The sequence below is a fragment of the Plutella xylostella genome, chromosome Z (genome assembly GCF_932276165.1).
Source record: "Plutella xylostella chromosome Z, ilPluXylo3.1, whole genome shotgun sequence".
Classification (NCBI taxonomy): Eukaryota; Metazoa; Arthropoda; class Insecta; order Lepidoptera; family Plutellidae; genus Plutella; species Plutella xylostella.
The window spans coordinates 6,312,034-6,333,579 of NC_064012.1; the positions used below are offsets into that span (position 1 = coordinate 6,312,034).

The 21,546-nt window shown below is 36.5% G+C and overlaps 2 protein-coding genes across 4 annotated transcripts in view; both read left to right on the forward strand.

Moving 5' to 3' along the window:
• Positions 1-9,312, forward strand: part of LOC105398116 (rho GTPase-activating protein 1) — a 37,495-nt gene extending 28,183 nt beyond the window's left edge. The window contains exons 6-9 of the mRNA XM_048632603.1: positions 553-788; positions 6,853-7,053; positions 7,423-7,529; positions 8,192-9,312. Of these exons, the coding sequence (XP_048488560.1) occupies positions 553-788; positions 6,853-7,053; positions 7,423-7,529; positions 8,192-8,362 (715 nt within the window). The 3' untranslated portion in view covers positions 8,363-9,312. The remainder of the gene's footprint in view (positions 1-552; positions 789-6,852; positions 7,054-7,422; positions 7,530-8,191) is intronic.
• A 5,240-nt stretch (positions 9,313-14,552) lies between these two features.
• LOC105380203 (PHD finger protein rhinoceros) overlaps positions 14,553-21,546 on the forward strand; it is a 43,621-nt gene continuing 36,627 nt past the window's right edge. Inside the window, exons 1-4 of one of the 3 annotated variants that reach the window (XM_048632374.1) lie at positions 14,553-14,880; positions 15,704-16,049; positions 18,370-18,564; positions 18,703-18,919. In XM_048632374.1, coding sequence (XP_048488331.1) covers positions 15,850-16,049; positions 18,370-18,564; positions 18,703-18,919 — 612 coding nt within the window. In that variant the 5' untranslated portion in view covers positions 14,553-14,880; positions 15,704-15,849. Of the gene's footprint in view, positions 14,881-14,931; positions 15,350-15,703; positions 16,050-18,369; positions 18,565-18,702; positions 18,920-21,546 lie in introns of those variants that run through there. The other 2 variants (XM_038121607.2, XM_048632373.1) reach the window with 2 other exon arrangements.

Below are 21,546 nucleotides of genomic sequence, written 5' to 3' on the forward strand. Positions count from 1 at the left end.
CAAAAATAGTTATAGTTTTTTTTCTTGGATTTAGTGCTTTTTTATAATTTTATAGTTTGATACTCTATAGGATATTTCTTTACAGTTTCAATATTCTAGACTATAGTAGCGCAGTGATTTCCGGAAAGCATAGTTTCTAGTGGATCCTAATCCTGCTATATACATTATACAATCGTGTGCATTTTTCAAAAATACTAATATTATCGTTTTGGATTTATTGATTTTTTTATAATTTTATATTTCGATGATACTCTATTTTTGAAACGCACTTGTCGGTTGCAACTGCGAATCTATGTTTCTGATATCTCCATTGTTTCGACTGAAATTTCATCGTGCCAATTGCGAGTGTTAGTTTGTAAATTTAGGTTTCAGTGTCCATATTCACTTTAGGTTTTCCACTGTTTGGGAATTTCGCTCGCGCTTCGCACAGCTGCCGCTAAGCTGTTCTATTCTTTAGCTGACGGTAGCCCTTCTCGTTTGGGCATTCGCACTGCACAGCTGCCGCTAACCTCATCTACCCTTTTGCTGACGGTAGCCCTTTAATTCCGTCAGGTACGACAAGCTTCTGCTCTCCAAGAGTCCCCGCGCCGCCGAAGCCGCCCGCGCCAGCGCCGACCGCGCAGACGAAGCCCGGGCCGAGGAGCCGCCCGCCGCCGGCAGCCTGGCGCCGCCGCCCACGCAGCAGTTCGGGGTCTCCCTGCAGTTCATCAGGGAGAACCACCCCGACATGAGGGACAGCATCCCGCCCGTCGTGCGCGATTGCGTCAACTTCTTGTCGGCTCCGGACGGTGAGTTTTATGACTTCTGTGGCCCTTTAGGTAGGTATGCTGTCGTCAATAGTCGGTTCCTGTCGGCTTCACTCTGGACGGTGAGTTTTATGACTTCTGTGGCTCTTTAGGTAGGTCAGCGGTTGTCAATAGCCGCGGGTCTCCAACTGAGTTCGCTGGCCCTTTTAGGTGCGTCATCGGGCGTCAGTAGCCGGGTCTCCAGATCCACAGCGGTCTGACCGCGCGGTCCAAGGTATTTAGTAAGAATGTAAAATATGGATTCTTGGACGGCTGATGGCATCATGGGCATCATCAGCCGACGATCGGCAACAGGTGGAAGAAGGACTTGGCTCAAAGTAGAACGGGACCCTACTGCTAATAGACTTTTAGCGGTTCGTCCTTTGTCTATTTATCTTCGGTAGGTGACTACTGATGACATTGAAAATTTCATCGGAAAAGTATATTTGTGGCCTCTATAACAACAAATTATTAATAAATATTTAACCCGATATTGATAAGTGCATCAGGTGGAAACTCGATATATTTGCTGAATATCGAGTAATATTCTCTCCAGAAATAAATAATGTTTTTTATGTTTATATTTTACGGAACGGGACCTTCCGTGGGCGAATCGAATTCGCTCTTAGCCGATAGGTTTTTAATTACAAAGTTTTTTTTGTGTCAACTTTGCGTTCTTAATGCGCAGTTTCATAACAATTACCAATTTGATAGTTTACCAAAGTCGCATTATTTACAAAAAGCACAGTCAAAAATGCTTATTATGTGTTTTTCTACTGAAAGTTATGGCATAGAAACCGGCTTTTATAAGTATAAGAAGTACTCAGTAGGTGACCTAGAGACACGGGTACTTGAGACTTCTTAGCAGCAAAAATAAATCATTTTTCTTCGATTGTTTTTTTGGTAGCAATTATTTCTTTTAATTGGTATAAATCGGATAAATATGAACGATATTATCTTCTTATTTTCGAAAGGTTCAGCGCATTCGATCATAATGTCAGGTAGACACCTTATTTTATTTAAAATAAATTTATGTTTAGTAAGGCGTAGGTGTAAGGCATGTTGGGACTAAAAGGGTAAGGTGGCGCGTGCTGTGCCCATTTTAGCCTTACATCAAAACGCCCGTGACTTCTGCTTACCCGCTCTCGCAATAATGAGCTATGTTTGATATGCGAGCGTTTGCTGAACCGTACACTACAGAACGGGACCGAAATATACCCTCACAGCCTCTGCTTAACAGTGCATTAAAGGGCGCATCTCTATCTGACTAACATTCACCACTTTAGTGAAAACAACCTAGCTTAACCACCATTGACTTATTACGTTATTAGACTCATTAGGGTAGGTAGGTACAAGTATAGCAAAGACTTTATCGATATATTTGAGGTTAAATTTTTAAAAAGGATTGAGAGTTAGAGAATTTTAGTCACATCTAAAAAAATAGTTTTATGTCAACAGTAGTCAACACTCGGGTTTTAAAATATTATGCTTACATTTTAGTCAGTCGTTATTGGACAAGATAAGTTGGTTTAACTATACACGGTAGAGAACGTGTATCGGTTTGGGAATTATGCTTTGTGGTCGAGATGGAGAGGCTTGCGTCGGGCCGATGATTATTAGCTGATGACAATCATGACAGACGAACCACAATGCTACGCTTATTGATTACCTCCCACACAATTTTCAGTGTGTCAGAAGTCAGAATTGGGATAACCATGTATCAATCGTGAGGTACTAGGTAATAGGTATATATTAATATATACCGCATCGGTTGCGGTTCCTCAGCTGATATGTAATACTTAAACGCGTGGGTGCACTGAAAAATATTACTTTCATGAAGATAAACAATCCTTAATAGAATACCGACATTAACAGACCGTGTAAACACTGATCCTAACTAGACGGTATCGATTTTTAATTGTCTCTTATTTATCGGTATCATCCAATATTTTTTGAACTGGAAAACTTTTATTGCAGGCATTGGAAATAAGAGAGTAAATATTTTAAAATGCTGGTTCAGGGAACGATTATTAAATACACGAGTATTGAACGTATTAAATAAGCGTAACCGTGACCTTCGAAGCCGGCGGAAGGAAATGCGGGTAGGATCAGGATTTACGTCGTTGCTGATCGCGCGCTGCTGACTTAAACTCATTGATGATGATCATGATTACACATTATGTAGGTACTCTGTCTGAGTCTGTACATTTATACACGCGGGCCCGTGATGATGTAGTGATAGGTATGGGTCATGGGAATTGGATTATGTCTATAATTAATTAATTGTATACCTACCTACACTGATGGGCTCGTGAGATGATGGTTATGGGGTTTGGGGATGGGGAATATTGGAGGGTTGAGTTGCTAATATCTCCACGTTTGGCAGGCGGGTTGGAGATGTGACGCAAATCTAATATTGAACAACCACGACCCGAGATTATACAAGCTTCTGCTTCGGCCTGGATTCGAACCTGGGACCATTCATCGTAAGCACTAAGCAGGCTTCTAGGTCAAGACTCAGGTTAATTCTTAGGGGTAAAGTTAGGTTGTCTTTCATTATCATTAGCCCGTACTCTTTGTTCACTTGGACTTCGCGGGCGCGGTAGTGGTTAAGGTTTTCTGATTTTGCTTTAAGCTATAAGGCTGCCTTTTTGTACTATTTACATATTTTTCTTTTCTTTTCTTTTCTTTTCTTTTCTTCTCTTTTCTTTTCTTTTCTTTTCTTTTCTTTTCTTTTCTTTTCTTTTCTTTTCTTTTCTTTTCTTTTCTTTTCTTTTCTTTTCTTTTCTTTTCTTTTCTTTTCTTTTCTTTTCTTTCCTTTCCTTTTCTTTTCTTTTCATTTCTTTTACAATACAATATAAAACAATATACTTATACAATATAAAATTTATATATCTACTAAAAAAAATAAAAATATAAAATTTGAAAATAAGAACAGTACATAAAGGCGGCCGTATTGCTTATAGCAATCTCTGAAAGGAAGAGAGTTATAAAAATTAAAAAATTGAGATTAGAGTTAACTGTGGTGTACGATACGAGTATAAAACATTACATATACTCGTACTAAATGAATAAATAAAGCAACAAAAAAAGCTTTTCTTTTATTTTTAAAAGGGTGTCATTTAAACGATCGCCAATTAAATCCGTTTTGAATTTGCTAAATAATAGGTTTGAAGGCAAAATAGTAGATTTGCCAGCAAATTTTTGCCCCCAAACAATCCTAACTAATATTATAAATGCGAAAGTCACTGTCTGACTCTCCTACTATAGAATAGATTTAACTTATTAGGTTTTGTATTTATTTCAGACAACTGAAAAACTTTAATACTGCGATGTAGGATCTTCATATTAATTGGCCTCAGTTCCATACAAGCTCTCTGTATTGCGATTTTAGTGCCATCTGTTGGTTATATGCGGAACTGTCTGTCTGTCTGTCTGTCTGTTACTCTTTCACGCCAAAACTACTGAACGGATTTGAATGAAAATTGGTATACATATGGTCTAGACCCTGAGAAAGAACATAGGCTACTTTTTATTGCGAAACGGAGGTTGTAAGGGGTTAAAAGGGGGGGTTAAAAGTTGTATGCGAATACTTAATTCTAAAAGATAAAAATACTACGGCTGACTGGCGTAGTGGTTAGTGACCCTGACTGCTATGCCGAAGGTCCCGGGTTCGATTCCCGGCCGGGGTAGATCTTTTTTTAAATAAACTTTATATTTAAGCACTTGATGAGCAATAATTAAACATTTTGTTCTAGCGTTTTTGAAACTTCGATTTGTGAGTGGATGAAAATTGATGAAGATAGAGGTTCATATTTTGTATGAAGTTCGTCATTTTTGAAGATAAAAACATTATATTTTGTATTTAGGCACTACATAATCACAAAAAAATAATAATTAGCATTTAAAAAAAAAACCAGTGTGTGGGGGTGTAATATAGGGGTTGAAAGTTTTTTGGGTGTTGAGTTTTAGAAGTTTAATTTATATAGTAGCTATGTCCTCTACTAGATGGCGTTGTCAGATCGGATATAGATCGCGGTATGGTTTGATTTTAGCTAATGTACTTATAGTTTGTATGTAGTTGCAGTAAGATTATATAGTCCTCGAAAACAACCCAATAAGCGACTGTACTTTTCAACACGAGGTTTACATTGTCATTAAAATTTGGTTCTTATGCGTCATTTTTGAAGATAAAACCATTAAACCATGAAACTTATTACGTAGGTGTTTTAGGAAAAATGTGCAGAGATTTTCTATACGGAATTCCCATGACTGACACGCACAGGCAAAACGTAGCGTAGGCACTTGAAATTTGGAAGTACGTAGATCGTCGACGATTGATACGTAGATCGTCGATCGACGTAGGACGTAGCTTAGGTACCGTATTTTCACACAAAAACCGGAGTTAGCGGTTGAAATTCGGCATTAACTTAGTCTGTTTTTAACAGCATGCGGATTTGATCACGCACGCTTGATTTCCCCGCACGCGTTCATACAAGTATTCATTGTAACGCGTGGAATATGCACACGAGATGCGGGAAAATGGCGTGCTATCCCACGTGCGTGATGAAATCTGCATGCTGTTAAAACAGCCGTAAAGCTTAGTTACAATAGGATAATACAAGATACCTAGATGTTTTCAATCTAACATGTCTGCACACCTTAGTAAAGTTATGGTTTTGTTTTGAAAAATGAGAGTTAAAGTGAACAAAAATAAGTAGTATGAAAAAAACCAAAACTGCATAAGTTAGATGCTTGAAATAAAATATTTATAAATTACTATTCTGCCATTGCTATACAAGTCTTTGCTCAATGAAGTCATGAAAATCATTTTTAGTCAAGTATCTTCGTACTTACGTATTTGTCAAATTTCATCTAATTTAATACCACCATGGCATGTTATTGGGTAGGTAGTTCGGGAGTCGTCCACGACAACATAATTTTAAGGCGAAGCGAAGCTCGCGGGCAACAGCTAGTTTTAAATAAATTCAACAATTAATCACTTAAAATTGCCGGGATTTATGATCAAGTGGCAAGTTAACATTTATGTATATATTTTAATAGGTATGTCCACATAACTCGATGTTATGTTTAATATTTAAATGAAACAAAAAATTAAGTTTAAATCATCAATATTCTTAATTAAAAACAACATAAACAACCTTCTTCTAATTATAACTTAAACCTTAATCTTCTTCTAATCAAAAGCAATCTTATTGTAATTAAAACTTAAACTTCCTCTTTCCATCATCATCATCATCAGCCAATAATCATCCACTGGTGGAGATAGATCCGCTCCCAAGGAGTGCCACAACATTCGGTCCTCTGCCTTCCTCATCCAACCACTATCGGCTATCCGCCTAAGATCGTCAGTCCAGCGGGCAGGAGGGCGTCCCACGCTCCGTTTGCCTGTTCGTGGTCTCGACTCGAGAACTCGTCTACCCCAACGGTTATCGGTTCTTCGGCAGATATGACCAGCCCACTGCCTCTTCAGCTTGCATATTTTGACAGCTAAGTATGTCGGTAACCTTGGTCCTCTGACGGATAATCTCATTTCTGATACGATCCATCAGAGAAACTCCAAGCATAGCTCTCTCCATAGCACCGTCTCCGCTAATTTGTAAACTCATGTATTAAATTGCTAACGAATTATAATGTTTTAATAACTGGACCAATCATAATGTAACTACTGCAATGCTGATAAAATATGAATTAAAAAGAAATCGCAACATGCGACCTAGAGTCAATATATTTGCTGGCAAATCTACTATTCTGCGGGCGCAGTTATTATTTGAGGAGCAAAAATAATATTCTGCATACAAAGTTTTTATTTATGTAATGAACTAAAATTTTTTGGCAATCCATCTATTATTTTAGATTTTTGTATTGATATTATTGGCTGATTCATACCAGAGGACACTTTTTATTTATTTGAGGACAAAAATATATTGTTGCGGTTGATCTATTAATTTGCTGATACAAGTTGATGACAAAAATAAACTTTGCTGGCAAGAAATATAGTTCCCTTTTTAAAATATTTAATTCTAATTCGGCCAAAATCTTCCAGCTCTGGAGACGGAGGGCATCTTCCGCCGCTCGGCCAACATCACGGTCATCAAGGACCTCCAGCGCCGCTGCAACGCCGGCGAGGAGCTCGACTTCCGCGGCGACCCGCACGCCGCCGCCGTGCTGCTGAAGACGTTCCTGCGCGACCTCGAGGAGCCGGTGCTGACGTTCAGCCTGTACGACGAGATTCTGCAGTTCCAGAGTGAGTCTAATTTACTTTAATACAAGGTGGTGCAAAAGCGGTATCACCATCATCCACCTCCTTACTACTGGGGTTTCAATGAAGGAAGGGTGGTAGGCCTAGTCAACCACGCTGGCCTAGTGCGGGTTGGTGGTGTATGGAGAAGTGGCATACTAAGCCGAAAGGGGCTGACTCAGGGGATCGTACTGAACAAATTTTTATGATTACTGCGATATATTTTTAAAAAGCAAATATATTTTTAGGGAAAACATGGAATTTTTATATTCTTTCATAGAAATCTATTCAAAATTTTCTGAATTCAAAGTGTTCAATAAAAATGTGTGTCTATTCGGCAACTGGTATTAACATCACACTCTCGTATATTTCCAGGCTGGTCCAACAAGGAAAAGCCTCGCCAAGTGAAGATCCTGATCCTGGAGCGCCTGCCGCTGGACAACTACAAGCTGCTGAAATATGTCATCCAGTTCCTGTGGCAGGTCAGTATAATGTACAGTGAGAGGCAGAGAAACCTGACCCCCTGCTATTAGTAATGGAAATTCAAACTACGCAAAGTTTTCTTTGAAGGTTACTGTACTAGCGTACTAGAACAGACGACGCTACTTTTACATGCAATACAATACATCATCAACGTCAGCCTATAGCTCCCAAAGCACGCAAATGAATGCGATCTATAGCTTTAAAAAAATAGAATGACTCTGTAAAGTTTTGAAATGATCCATTTCGATTCTGTAAGTTAAGATATTCTATTAAATAATATATTCAGAAATATTCTCATTTTAGCCAGAGTCTAGGGCATTGTGAACAAAATCGATTTCGTTTGTGGGTCACTGCAGCTGAATGTTAGGTCTGTTATATTTAAAATTAAATCTGCATGAATTATTTAGTAGTTACGAAATGCCGGCGGCGGCGGCGCGGCGTTTTAGGTCTACATTATTGGTTGGAAATATGCATGCAAACGATTATACTCGTATCTTTACATTACATTATTATATATTATTTGGTAACAATTCCGTTTTTCTATCAGATACACATAGAGCCACACCATGTTCTTCTTTTAGAACAGATCTCTTTCTATACCACAAATAGATACTCCCATATTGAAGACCACCAACTAACAAAGTACGCATGGTGTTTCCAGGTGCAGGACCGCAGTTGCCTGAACAAGATGACCAGCTCCAATCTGGCCGTGGTGTTCGGGCCGAACCTGGCGTCGCCTCCCAGCGGCCAGATGTCGCTCCAGGCCATCGCTCCGATCAACGCATTCACCGACTTCCTGCTCGAGAACCAGGAGTCCATCTTTATCATCTAAAAACAGCATCCTTATAGAGCCACGCCATTGGCCCGCTCCCAGCCAATCGGTGCGCTCGCAAGGCTCTGTATTCTATTCGAAGCTGCGTTTTTAAATTGAGATTTTAATAGAGAATGACGTAGTGTGGTATGGATATTATGAAGATTGCATTTGAATGTCTTGACACTTTTATTCATGAGTATTTTTTGGAATTATAACGAGTGGCATGTCGGCAAAGGAATGTTTTGTAAAGTCTCAATTGAAAGCTAAGCTGTAAACGGAACTACTAAGTCTTACGAGTCTACCTGATTGTTAGTTAATCGCCTCTGGCGTTATTTAAATATTCTTGATGTATAATGGAATCAATATTAATCTTATATGTGTATGAAAAAAAATACTACATCTTTCTAAGCGTTACACGCAATCGGTCTATGTCAGGTCTGTTTATAATCATACTCAACAGCTGTCGTCCGCATTGGTTAAACTTGAACGCACTCGTATATATAATATATGATTCTATATGATGATATATATATTTTAGTTGAAGGTACGCGAGGAGAGCACTTGGTGAAAGTTAAGTGATAGTATCATTCCAACTTCGGAAATTCGTTGGTAGATTCTAGGAATCTCTTGAGGTGTAGGTCACTCGTGATTCGCACAACTGTAGGCGATTACTTCTATCAGAGCAGGTTATTGTTGAGATTAATAATACATATATTCAATATATATGTAATGTTTCCTTTCACTTCCTGATTACTTCTGCGAGTATTAAAACGTACCAGCTTCACTGGTTACACATAAAATATGTATTGTATTGGTATAGGGGTTTAGATTCACACATGTTTGATTTTATTCTCACCGAAATAGTAACTTTCATTAAATATTTGGAGTAGACAATATATATATTTATATACTTAGAAAAGAACTGATAAAATTATTCACACACGTCTTATTATTTCATCTTATTATTACTTCCCATATTTCTCTTCATTTCATTCCAGGTGTTTTACTTTCTAAATATAATTTACGTAGAAATATCAATTATTTTACATAATCATAATATTAAGAATATTTTAAATCATAAAAATACATAGTTATAAAAATATTAATATAATTTGTTGATGGATTGAGTTATTCATTTTTAATGAAGCTTGTTGCCGAATCTAACATTAAGTATCTTTTGTTTATATATAAAATAACGTTATGGTATAAACTATTTTAATTCTAAGATATAATCGTAAGTTTTTATATGGTACCAAAGCATAATCTTCTAAAAAACTAACAAAAAATGTATAGGTTTAAGTTTGGTTTAGTTATTTTCGTTCATATTGTATAATTTCCAATTTAACATACATTTTTATATTGGAATAAGTTCTTGATATAGACTATACAGTAATTTTCAAATATATGTTTCTATATTAACTGTAGGTAACAGAAAATCTGAATTAATTGCGGTTCCTGATTAAATAAATACGTCCAAAATAGTTACATTCCTACACCTGCAAACTTATCCGTGACATAGACAATATTTATGTAGTGTTTTGCAGTTCATAGTTCACAGCCACCACCCAATCAGTTCACACACACCAAAGTCATTCGAATTCCATTGAATTAAATAATAGTGCCATTGCTTTTGCAAGCCGCGTGTAAACAGCAAAATGTAAACAAAAGAAAAGATTTAATTTCATCGTTTGGCCACACCATAGTCACAAATACCTACCATTTGTTATACTGGAAGAGTTTTGGTCAACTTCTCTTCTCTGGGTTGTACTAAGCCGCCACCTCATGAGTGCCAACTACGTCAGATTATCTCGTTACTTTATTATATAATTAACATTAACAAGAAACTAAATCACAAATATTGAAGTTGTGAAAAGGGTTATTTGTACCTTCTTTATATTTTATACCACCAAACCAAAGTAATATTCTAAATATTTACATAACAATTAGCATAATACAATAAAAACTTTCTAAAATATGTCATTGTAGCCTTGATCACTTTGCGTATTTAATAAAACTTGCAAATTTTATTATTTTTATTTAACAACTTAGGAAAAGTTTTTTTATATTAATGTATTTGAAGGGAGCATAGAAAAACATTTACTATTATTATAATACAGCTGTGCAAATGATTACAGGATTTACATTGTAATCGTTAAAAGGCTGACTGGTAAATTTATAGTAATTCTGCATAAAGATGACGATCACTTCGTTATACAGGGTGAATGGGTGAATGCACAAGGTTTTCTTTTCATTTGGTCATTCTAAGGGACCCTCCTCAGGCCGTATATTCGATGCATTATAATAATAATAATAATAATAAAGCCTTTATTCAATATAAATTTTGAACATGCAATTGACATTATTAAATTAAATTCACTTTATAATTATTAAATTAAATTCACTTTATAATTATTCATGCATTTTTTAAGAATTATATAAATTTATATTTTTTTGCTGACATTAAATTACAATAACTTTAAACAAAAATCAATAAAATTCCTACAATTCATTTAGTTATACAATAACATAAAATTAACATTAGTTTTTTAGTTAATTTTATGTTAATTCGATGCATTGATCAGGTTCAAACTAGTTTTAGGTTTTTTTTTCATTAAATATAATAAATTTTACCTGAATCTCTTTTTTATCTGAGCATTCCGTTTATTTACTATGATCTTATGTATGGTTTTCGGAATAAAAAAATACCTAGTAAATTATTATTTGAATTAAACGTTCCAATGGCGTTTAGGCTTTTGTGTGAGCCAAAATTAGATACCGGTACCTCCTAAAAAGGACTATAGGTGTCATGAATTCCAATTTTTGAGAGAAGTTCGAGTCGAGACCCATAGGAGTAGTATACCATGTACCTTTCACGAATTTATTTAAGTATATAGAAGTATGTAGTGAAATAATCTGCTTGTGACCCTTTTTTGTTAAGTATTTTGTGTTCTAAGTTTTTTTCTTGTATATCTTATAATATATTAACGTATAAAATTATCAATTGAATAACCCCATGTTAAACAAAAAAAAAACTATAATTATATTCAGATAATCATCAAGATAACAGTGCTTTTGCCTGTATTCATAATAATATTATATGAACATGTGTGAATATGTATATTGTTATGGGTTTATGCTTGAGTTTTTTATGAGACAATCTTTTTTTATAATTACAACGAATAACTAGTCCTTCCAACAAGAGCAAGTTTTTACAGCACATTTTCACATGCGATCTCTTAAATATTCTCGTTCTAATAAAACATATATTATTTCTTCATTCAATATCCCACAAAGGTAAAGTGTATCCATGGCGATTTTTTTAAACGACATTTACATTTTGTTATACTAGAAGCCTCAGAAAATTACTCCATGGTTTACTTCGTCACAGCATTACATCTATTTTGTTATTAATTGTATACGCTGCTATATCAACTTTGTATCACTATCACTAGAAAGATTGAGCGGTATCTTGGCTCACGCTTATATGTTACCGTTGAATCGAAAATTTACCCTTCCATTGTAATCTATGTCTGTCACTATAGTTTACACTGAAATTATTAATATAAGTTTATTTTATAAGTTTTATAACATGTTAACAACCGCTTTATAAAAGCAAATGTAACACTTATACTGAATAATATAAATCTATAATATAAAAAAAGAAATTACTTATAGGCGATAAAAGTCATTTAGAAAAATTTACTAACTGTAATAGTTTTGTTCTTACAGACTACGCATGTACCTACCTAATTGATTGTTTTTCGAAACTATTCTAAGTTTTAGTACCTGCGTAAAATTTTTTTCAAATATAAGGAAATATTTTTAACAATGTTAACAGATTTTATGATAATATATTAAATGATGTAGTATTACAAGTGTTTTATTTAATAACGTCGCCTAAAATCCCCTTAAAATGTTTCTTGTAGGTAGGTAACTAGACAGGCAAACGCACAGCCGGAAATAAAATAAGAAATAACCCAATGTATTGCATGAGCCGCATGAGCGTCCTCCAATACTGGTGAAATATTTTATTACCATACTCCACGCTTGGCAGCCGGGTTTAAGATATCACACACACCCAACACAGATATATCTGTCTTAAAACCATTGGCCGTTTTCGGGACCTATGGCATGGCAGTCAGGGACACTGTAAACTATACAACTAACCATTGGGTCAGCGAATTATTCTTTGTAAGTATAAATATAATAATATAATATAATAACCTAACTACTTATAAATTAGCAGATAACACTCTCAATCTCAAGTACAGTGTTGTATTACTTACTTCTATCATACCTAATATACCTATAGCCTCACCCAAGGATCGCCACAGAACTCTGTCATGAGAAAAAAATTAAGCGTTGTGGAGGAGTGATGATAGCACTTATATAACAAAAAAACACGGAATCGGGACTTGTATTATGTTTCTTGGACTAGCTGGTGTACCCAAAGGTGTTACATCTACCACCATGCACATCATTCGCAACTTACAGAATGCTCTGTGCTGCCACCTGTGTGAAGTGACTGTCATCTCGTGAATTCTTATTTCGATTTGAACGCAAGCTGTTCGAAGTTGTACTTGTACTTTAGAAAAAAGATAGATGGCGCTACAGAGGTGATTGCACTAGGGCTTTTCTACCATAGACAAAAGCCACAAAAAACCGACAATAGATGGCGCGAGTTTTAGAAAGTCAACACCACGGGTCTTCCGAACTCAGAATAAGAAGATAACACATGAGTAGTTACCTAGTTCTTATTCTAAGTCACCCATCGATTTTTTTTTCCTTTTTTACTTCTTCTTATAAGTATCTATAAATGGTTTATGGTCAGCACGTATTTTTATGAAACCTACTTGAAACTCCCTACTGTAAGCCTATCACGGGCTTACGAATAGCCGTCGCTTCTCTTACGTTACTCTGTCCAGGCTCCGCGCCCAAACTACTGCCTACTTGCCTTGCCATCACCCAGCGAGCGGTCGTAGAGCCAGCCGCGAGGCGTCCCCTAGCCGTAAGCGCGGCGTCACCACCTATTCGTAGTCGAGTGGATGTGCTTACGTAAGGTTGAAGTCGAGGCGATAGGTGATACGGTTACGATCCCTTTACGTTAAGCTTATAATATGTGCGGTGACCTATAAGGCGCTATCCAAGGAACGTAACAAGAACTAGCGCAAAATCATAACCCTGGTCATGTTAAATTCTAATTTTTAAAACCCATCTCTCAAAAACTAATAAACCTAGTTACCTGTACCTAGAATGTAGAAGTTGCCGAAGATACAGCCAGAAGCGGCCGTTCTTTAGCGAAAACGCAGTCTTTCTTTTCATGACTTTATTGATGGACTGTAATTTTATTAAGCCTGTTTTGTTGGTGTCTCACTGATGATGAACAAAGGCCTCTATGACCACTGTTTCCAATCATGTGCTTCTTTTGACAATTGAGGCAAAAACCTATCGAAGTCATCCCGCCATCTCCATCTGGGTCTCCCGGGACGCCGCCGCACCGACGGTCCGACGTCCAGGCACCCACTCGGTGACTAACGGCGAATAACTAAATTACACGAATTTGGAATATTTGGATGACGCGGGAGAGTCGCCACCTAGCTGTATATACGCGCTGCAGTAGCTCTTTTACTGCTCGATTGCTTAAGGAAAAACTACACTTGGCCCTCTAGAGTTTACCATACACATACAAGCTTCTTGTTAGAAAAGTACAAGATGAGTACAAGTAAAGTAAAGTAAAAAGTATTTATTTCCATAAAACATGTTTTACAGTGGTTTCAAGGCCGCTGTATCGCGGAATTTATAAAATAATTTTGAACATAACAAGTAAACATAGAACAAATATGTGCCTGGGGCCTGGGTACTCTTGCTATAGGTAATGATTTAAAAAATCAGCTACTCAGAATAATAATGTCTTTTCGTTGTTTGGTGGATAACGGAAAAAGTTTGCCCACGTCATTGCCCTCATATTTTGTACCACAGACAATATTGTAGAAGGCATCATGCATATGTGTAGGAAAATTTTGTAATAAACCTTTATACAATTTCAATAAACTGTGATGTTTATTTTTTCTATTAATTCCCCTATTTGTAAGATTTTGTGTATATTTAACATTCCTAAGGATATTTATAAAAATCGATTCTTGACTTTACAATTTTTAATCTGACAACATTTTTCCTTACATTTACTAGCGCCAACTATCGGCGAAATTCAGTAACTTGTTATTGATATCTTTCGCTCTAAGTTCATGTCGAAATAATTTGAAGAATTTTGTGCTATTTGTTAATAATTTGATGTTTATTGAATATGTGCTGGTGTTTGAACTATTCATACTTCTACCTGAGTTAAAATATTAACTCAATGTATAAGTTTTGCTTCAAGTTCCTTTCAAAACCAATGATATTACATGAACTCGATGTGCGTTTTGGCCATTTTACTTGGCTTGCGTTGATGATTCGTACATAGTCACGTGACCAAGTGGTTTTTTTGGATCAATGGCGCCAAATATCTGTTACAGAAAATGTATGTGAATTATGAGGTATATTATGGTATATACTAGCATTATAAGCCTAGGAAAGTAATATTTGTATAGTGTACCATTCATTTTACATGAAAATACAGGGAAGAAACGGCATGAAAATCCAAACTTGTCACGTTAGTCTGGCAACAAAACAGTGCTGCTATCTATGCTGTCAATTTTTGTTATGTAGTAATGGAGACTACTTGTGAGATAAATATTTACGGCGATATTATAGAATGGGTATAACGAAATAAGTTTTAGTGTGTAGTGAGTGATCCCATAATAAATGAAAAGCTTAGTCGTCAAGAGTGGCAAAACCGGGATGCTCTCTGAGTTGATGTTAGCGGGCCTGCATCACTCGGGCCCGCCATATATTCTGCTCATGCAATAAAGTGAAACGTCAAACTAAATTATTGTTAATTCTTAGTAAAACGTTGTGAAAATGTGCTTTGTGCCTCGTTTATCCATCATAATCATCATACCCGAGGTAAACATCCCTCTATGTCTCTCAGTTGGGCATAAAAATGCATAAATTTCAAGTGTTAATTTGTGCTATTTCCTGTAAAAAAACACTTTATCTTGTCGAATTGCTCCTGCAAAGGCTTCTTTACGTGCTTATATGCCTCTAATGTGGACATTGCAGTGCATTTTGACATGTATTTGGTAGCAGATGAGCCTTAGCATTGTTTTGATGCCAGTATGTTTTATGGATTAGTGTACTATAGCTGTCACAACATCTGTATGGAGAAGTGCGCGCAGTGTGTCCAGTGTCTGTCCCGCCGACGCCGCCGGGCGACGTCTACCTATACCTAGCACTAACACTAGACTCTCTCTGTTCCAGGTTTTATCAAGTACTGTTGTGTGGACACAAAGTAAAGTGCCATCATGTAGTGGACGATGTGACATTCTACACCATGTTGCTGCCACGCTCCAAGTGTAAAACAGTGAGGGGGTCGTGAACATGTAGGTTGGGGAGACAGCCTGAACATGTCAGTGAGAGGCACGAAGCGGTCTACCGGCGGAGTGCGAGACGGGGAAGTACCGAGCACTAGTGGTGCCAGTACTTCCTCAAAGAGGCGCAGGACGGAGCCGGAGGATCAACTCTGGCAGCTCCGTCCTGTCAGTGACCTCAAGATGTCGTCCATATACAATAGAAGTGCCTCTGAGGCACCGGCTGAACTATTCAGGTTTGTGTGCCCTTTTAGTTACTGCTGATTTGTCATGAATTGTGCTTGTTGTGATCTCCAATGAGGTTATAGTAAAATTAGGTGATCAGTGATAAGTTAAATAGATCTAAAAAAAAATTATATATCTGTAAGCTGAGCGTAGTAGAGGTACATATTAGGTAGTTAGTAAGTCAGTGTAAGGACTAAAACAACTGTATCTAATATGTGGTATAAGTCAAAAAATATATGATAAGTTCAACATGCCAATGGATTAAGTAATATTATCTTCAATAATATGTATTATTTATTTTGGTAAATATTAAGAAGCAAAATATAGTTTAATGCTATCCATTAATAAGATAATTTATACTAGTTCCATCATATTTTTCACAACTTTGCTTGTTACTGTTACTTTTTATTTTAGTATAGCCTACATACATATTTGAGATGAAATGAGGCAATTTATTAAATATAAACCATAATATCCCTTAGGCCTGATTTCAGCATTGAAGAATAAGGCTACTCCGAGAATAAGTTGCTGTATGACATTTGCTTACTCACAAGTATTTTTCAATGCCTTTTATTCCCATAGTGTTATTATTCAAAGTTGAAAACAAGCCTTAGGGATATCCACTGCTTTATAAATAAATGTACTTCTAAAATTAGCATCATTTCATCAAACATTATTGTACAGTCAAGTAATTTAATATACATTAATATAATTATAAGTAACTGTGCGTCCTGCAGCCACAGCGACTGTTTTATTTATATATTTTAAAACCAATGTAATGCAAAAATGGCCACCTTAACAAATATTAAATTCAGGAATACCATAGTTCATCCCTCTCTTAGATTCACACATTTAGTTCCTTCCATAGTCATTGTAGCTGCATAGTGTATATTTTTGACCTAAAGTAAAAGATTATCTTCCTAAATAGTGGCAAAAATTGTACAAGATGGTATTTAGTTTCTATTTAACAATAAGCTTTGCGTCCCTAGGGATACCAAGAACACTATTTCATCAACAAGTGCATATATCTATCATAATTCTATTTACATGAAACTGTGTTCTTGGGACCCATAACATTTTACACAAGTAACTCTAAACCAGGCAACAAGTGTGATCATTTTACATTGTTTTCAACATAATATTTATGTTTAAATGCTTGGTTCACAGTTATAAAGACATAGGAAGTTAATTTTATGAATAATTCCATACCTATACAAATAATTAGCCTTGGCGATTTCCATGATTCTGCAAAATCCGCATTGTATTTTATAAATAGATTTCTCAGTACTTTCCTAAACACTTAAAAAATATTATTTGTACTCTCTATTAAGCTTTAGTTATTAAAATAATTATGGTATTTACTTATCAACTAACTCATTTTTGGCTCTACAACCAACTTAAAATTTAACTTAATGAAGGCTGTGCGGCTTGCAGCATTGCTTATTTTTATTTTTATGTAAACTAAAAGGTAATGTATGTTTTAATTTTAGAAAAACTATCAATAAGGTATGAAAAACTGTACTTTATACATTACAACTTAAAGTTCGTTCAACCATGTAAATATTTGAAACAAAGTCACTATAAATAAGCTTTTTTGAAAGACCACAATAATGCCCCAATCCTGCTGTCTGTTTCATTCAAGCATTTTAAATATTTAACACTAAAATATTTGTAAACATTATCCTAACATAATATTAGGTTATTGTAGAATTAGGGGTAAGAAAATAAAGCATACTTGTACATTTAATGTAGTCATAATATATTATGTTTAAATCTTAAGATGCAATCTAGCACACACATACAAAGGGGTGAACACAAAGAGTAATTGTCTGACCTACCCCTTTGTTGTTAGCTATTGAAAGCTTATCTTAGGATGTGTAGGTGCCAATACAAAGGTAGCCTAGGTGACCAGTTTCATGGAGAGTATATCAGGATAGATAAAATCAATACATCTGAAGACATTGGTCAATGTTGTACGTACAAAATGCTTTTGTAATCTAATATTGTTAATCTTGCAATTATGGAATTTTGTAACAATGCTATATAAGTATCATAAACATGAATATTATCGAATCTTGTACTGAGACAAAAACCTCTCTAAGAAAACTGGAATTTAATGAAAGAAACATAGACTTAACTCAAAGACTGTACAGCATCTAATTTGGCCTGTTTTTCAAACTAGGTTGGTGATTCTTCCACATAATTATTGAATTCAGTGATCAATGTCTATGGTTTCCATGAGACTTGCATATGAGTGAGAATCGCCACCCTAGTGGTGTTAATCTAAACTTGGTAGGATTGTAATCATGACATGTTTGATGATGGTTGCAGAAAGGATCTGATAAGTGCAATGAAGCTGCCGGACTCAGAGCCGCTGACATCCAGCGAGTACTGGGTGATCACGGACACATGGAAGCAGGACTGGGAGCGCGGAGTGCAGGTGCCAGTCAATCCTGACCAGCTACCGGCTCCCAAAGTCAAAGTGATAGAAAATCCTAAACCTCCAGACTTCCAAGAGTTCAAACTGTGAGTAAACTTTGTCTTTTCTGCTTCATACACCTGTTCTTTTTTCCCCCAATATGCTGACATGTGAAGTGCAATAATTTTGAATTACAGATCTCATCTTATTAAACATAATATCTTATGCCATCCTCTTTGTTGCAGACCAAAAGACAAATACATACACTTGTCACGCGACTCACACTTCGATAGCAGTCTACATGTGGTATCTAGCGCGCCTGCGCGGGCGGAGGCGGCTTGTGCCTACGACCTGGACGCCCTCGATATCGCGTGGCTGCGACTCCTGAACGCCGAGAGAGCCAGGGCCGGTGCACCCGTCGTCACCGAGGACCAACTCGAGCGCGTCATCGAAGAACTGGAGGTCAGTGGATGCTCTGTCGTAGCCGCAACAGTCAGACACTCTCCTATAGTTGTTTATAAGCAAGTGATTTGATGACTTATAACACTGTCTTGTACAGCTGAATGTTGCAATGAGAGTGTTGCTTGTTATCTTCGGGCTTGAAGGAAAACTAAAAAACATATTGTTGAGTGTATGAAATCTAACAACAGGATCTAATACACAAACAAAACAAGCCTACTCTAGAATCAACCTGGGTTAATTTCATAACAGTCGCTCCCTACTTACTATTACTACCACTACTCCATTGAACAACTATTTGAGAATGTTAAATTGTTGTGCTATGCCTGCTGTATGTTCTCAAAACTTAGGAGCAGATAGTTTTCGTCGAGTTTACGCTGGCCAACTAAACAGGTAAATACTTCCTATTGGTGTGTCTAGGTCAAGGGTAAGTATTGGGTTGAAGTGTGTTTTGAAGAGAAACATCTAAACGAGAATTAAGTTTGCGATATATGAGTGAAAATAAAAGTAAATTCCATAACACGGACAAGTTAGGGTTATTAGGGTAGGTAGGTATTTGATTTATGATGGGTATCCTTCTTCTTCTTCTTCCTTGCCTTATCCTTATTTATGATGGGTATCCTTGTCATTTTTAAGAAATGAAGTACAGCGACATCTTACGATATTACATTGAATTATTTTATAGACTCAAATTAAATTAACGAGATGTTTTCTAAGAATTATTCAAGAGGTTACGGAGTGAAAGCTTACTTTTTCTCTATGAAATTGTAGATGGAGCCAGTATAACCATCGTCGTTATCATTACGCTTAACATATTCTCCTCAGCCATTTCTCAAAATTATCATCTAAGTGTCTACTTATACGTAAAGTTATATATGATTACGTCTAGTTTTGCCTTTGTCTATGGCAAAATTTGGTTAGTGAGGCGCTATTTACTGAAAGTAAGGTGAAATACCTAGTTCGGCAGTTGAGACGAAACAAAAACTTTTTATGCCATTTATTGTAGAAAGCCTACCTTGTTTATGTTTATTTATATTCTTAATGTAATGTTTTCTCTTAAATAACGATATTATTATTATTATAATCTAGAATCTGAAATGGCAGTCATATCTCTGGTTACTGTATTCTTTGGTTTAAATATGTTCTTGAGTGGAGACTGGATACCATGAATAGGGAAGCGTAGCGTCCGCTGAGCCGCCGCGACTTCACGGTAGACGGTAGTAGACAAGTACTTATAACTTATGTGGCTTGGTCGAGAGTATAGATATAGACGGTCCCTATTATAAATTAGTGAAGCAGCGACATCTGCCGATATTACTATGAATTACCCTATCGTCAATTAAACAAAAACAAGACAGTTTCTTACAATCCTATAAGATTTTACTTGGTGAAGCTTTCATATACTTTTCAAATTATAGATGGCGTACTCATCCACGCATTTGTATTTTAGGATCTTGTTAAAGGGAAGTCTATTTAATCTACCGTCTAGACTTCTTATGTAAGAAACGGTACTGTAGTGACAAAATACAAACAACAACGGAAAGCATAAAGAAAAGCTTTTTGTTTCTAACTTTCATTATTTTAACAATAGAAGGCGCAAAACTTTAATTTCTTAGCAGTTTACCGAAAGTTTTTTCATGAACTGACTGAATGAGTTTGCTCAAAAAGTTTATGGTAATACAATGTATATGGTTTCAGTATTGTAGTCATGACGCACACGTATGCAAACTTGACAGTGGAACTGCGCTGCAGCCGGGTCAGTTAAGACTGTTGCACTCGTCTCTCGATGCATTATACATGTCAATCTTCATCATTCATAAAGCATAAGTGAGGACGAAGTGGGAAGGGGAAAACCTATTTTACACCGGTAGAGCAAGTCTGTACTGTACCTCAATCATAGATAACAAACAAGGTGTACTGTATATTTCCATTTGGGAAACCTTTACAAGCTGCAGCACTGTCGGATTAAGGTGGATCTCACATTACTCCGCATCACGCTCCGTTTTTCGTGAACTGTATGAACGCACGTGGATGCGTTTTCGGCGTGTTGTACTGTGCGTGTTTGCACACGTTTGAACACGCTTTCACGCAACACGGAGCGTGATGGGGGGCAGTGTGAGAACCGCCTAAGTTTCACTATTGCCTGTCAGCCAAAGTTTTTTTTGCCACTGGTAATTCCAGCATAGAATATGCAAAAAGTCTGCCCTCCATTCATCTACATCTACAATGATGCCAAATTCCAAACCACTCTATGACCCCTACCACCCCACGCTTACAGACCTCGTACATACCTACTAGGTAGTCTCGTTACGTGTAGATTTATGCTCGCGAGTCCACCGGCGACTAGTATTATTTACTCTGATGGAGTTGTATACGTAATTATCAGCCATAGTAAATAATACTCCGCCACTGGCGTCGGGGACGTGGACTAAAGCTCTCAGTTTAAAATAATCAAAATGGTATTCTATAATTTAATTACCTGGATTATTGGCATTCCTCTAGTAATGCACGCCTGCCTAACCCACTCGTGGATAATGAGATGATTAAACTGTAATAACCTAACCAACGTTAAAAGCCATTTTCTTCGGATAAGCCTACTGTGATAAAAATATGAGTTCTCGGGGTGACAT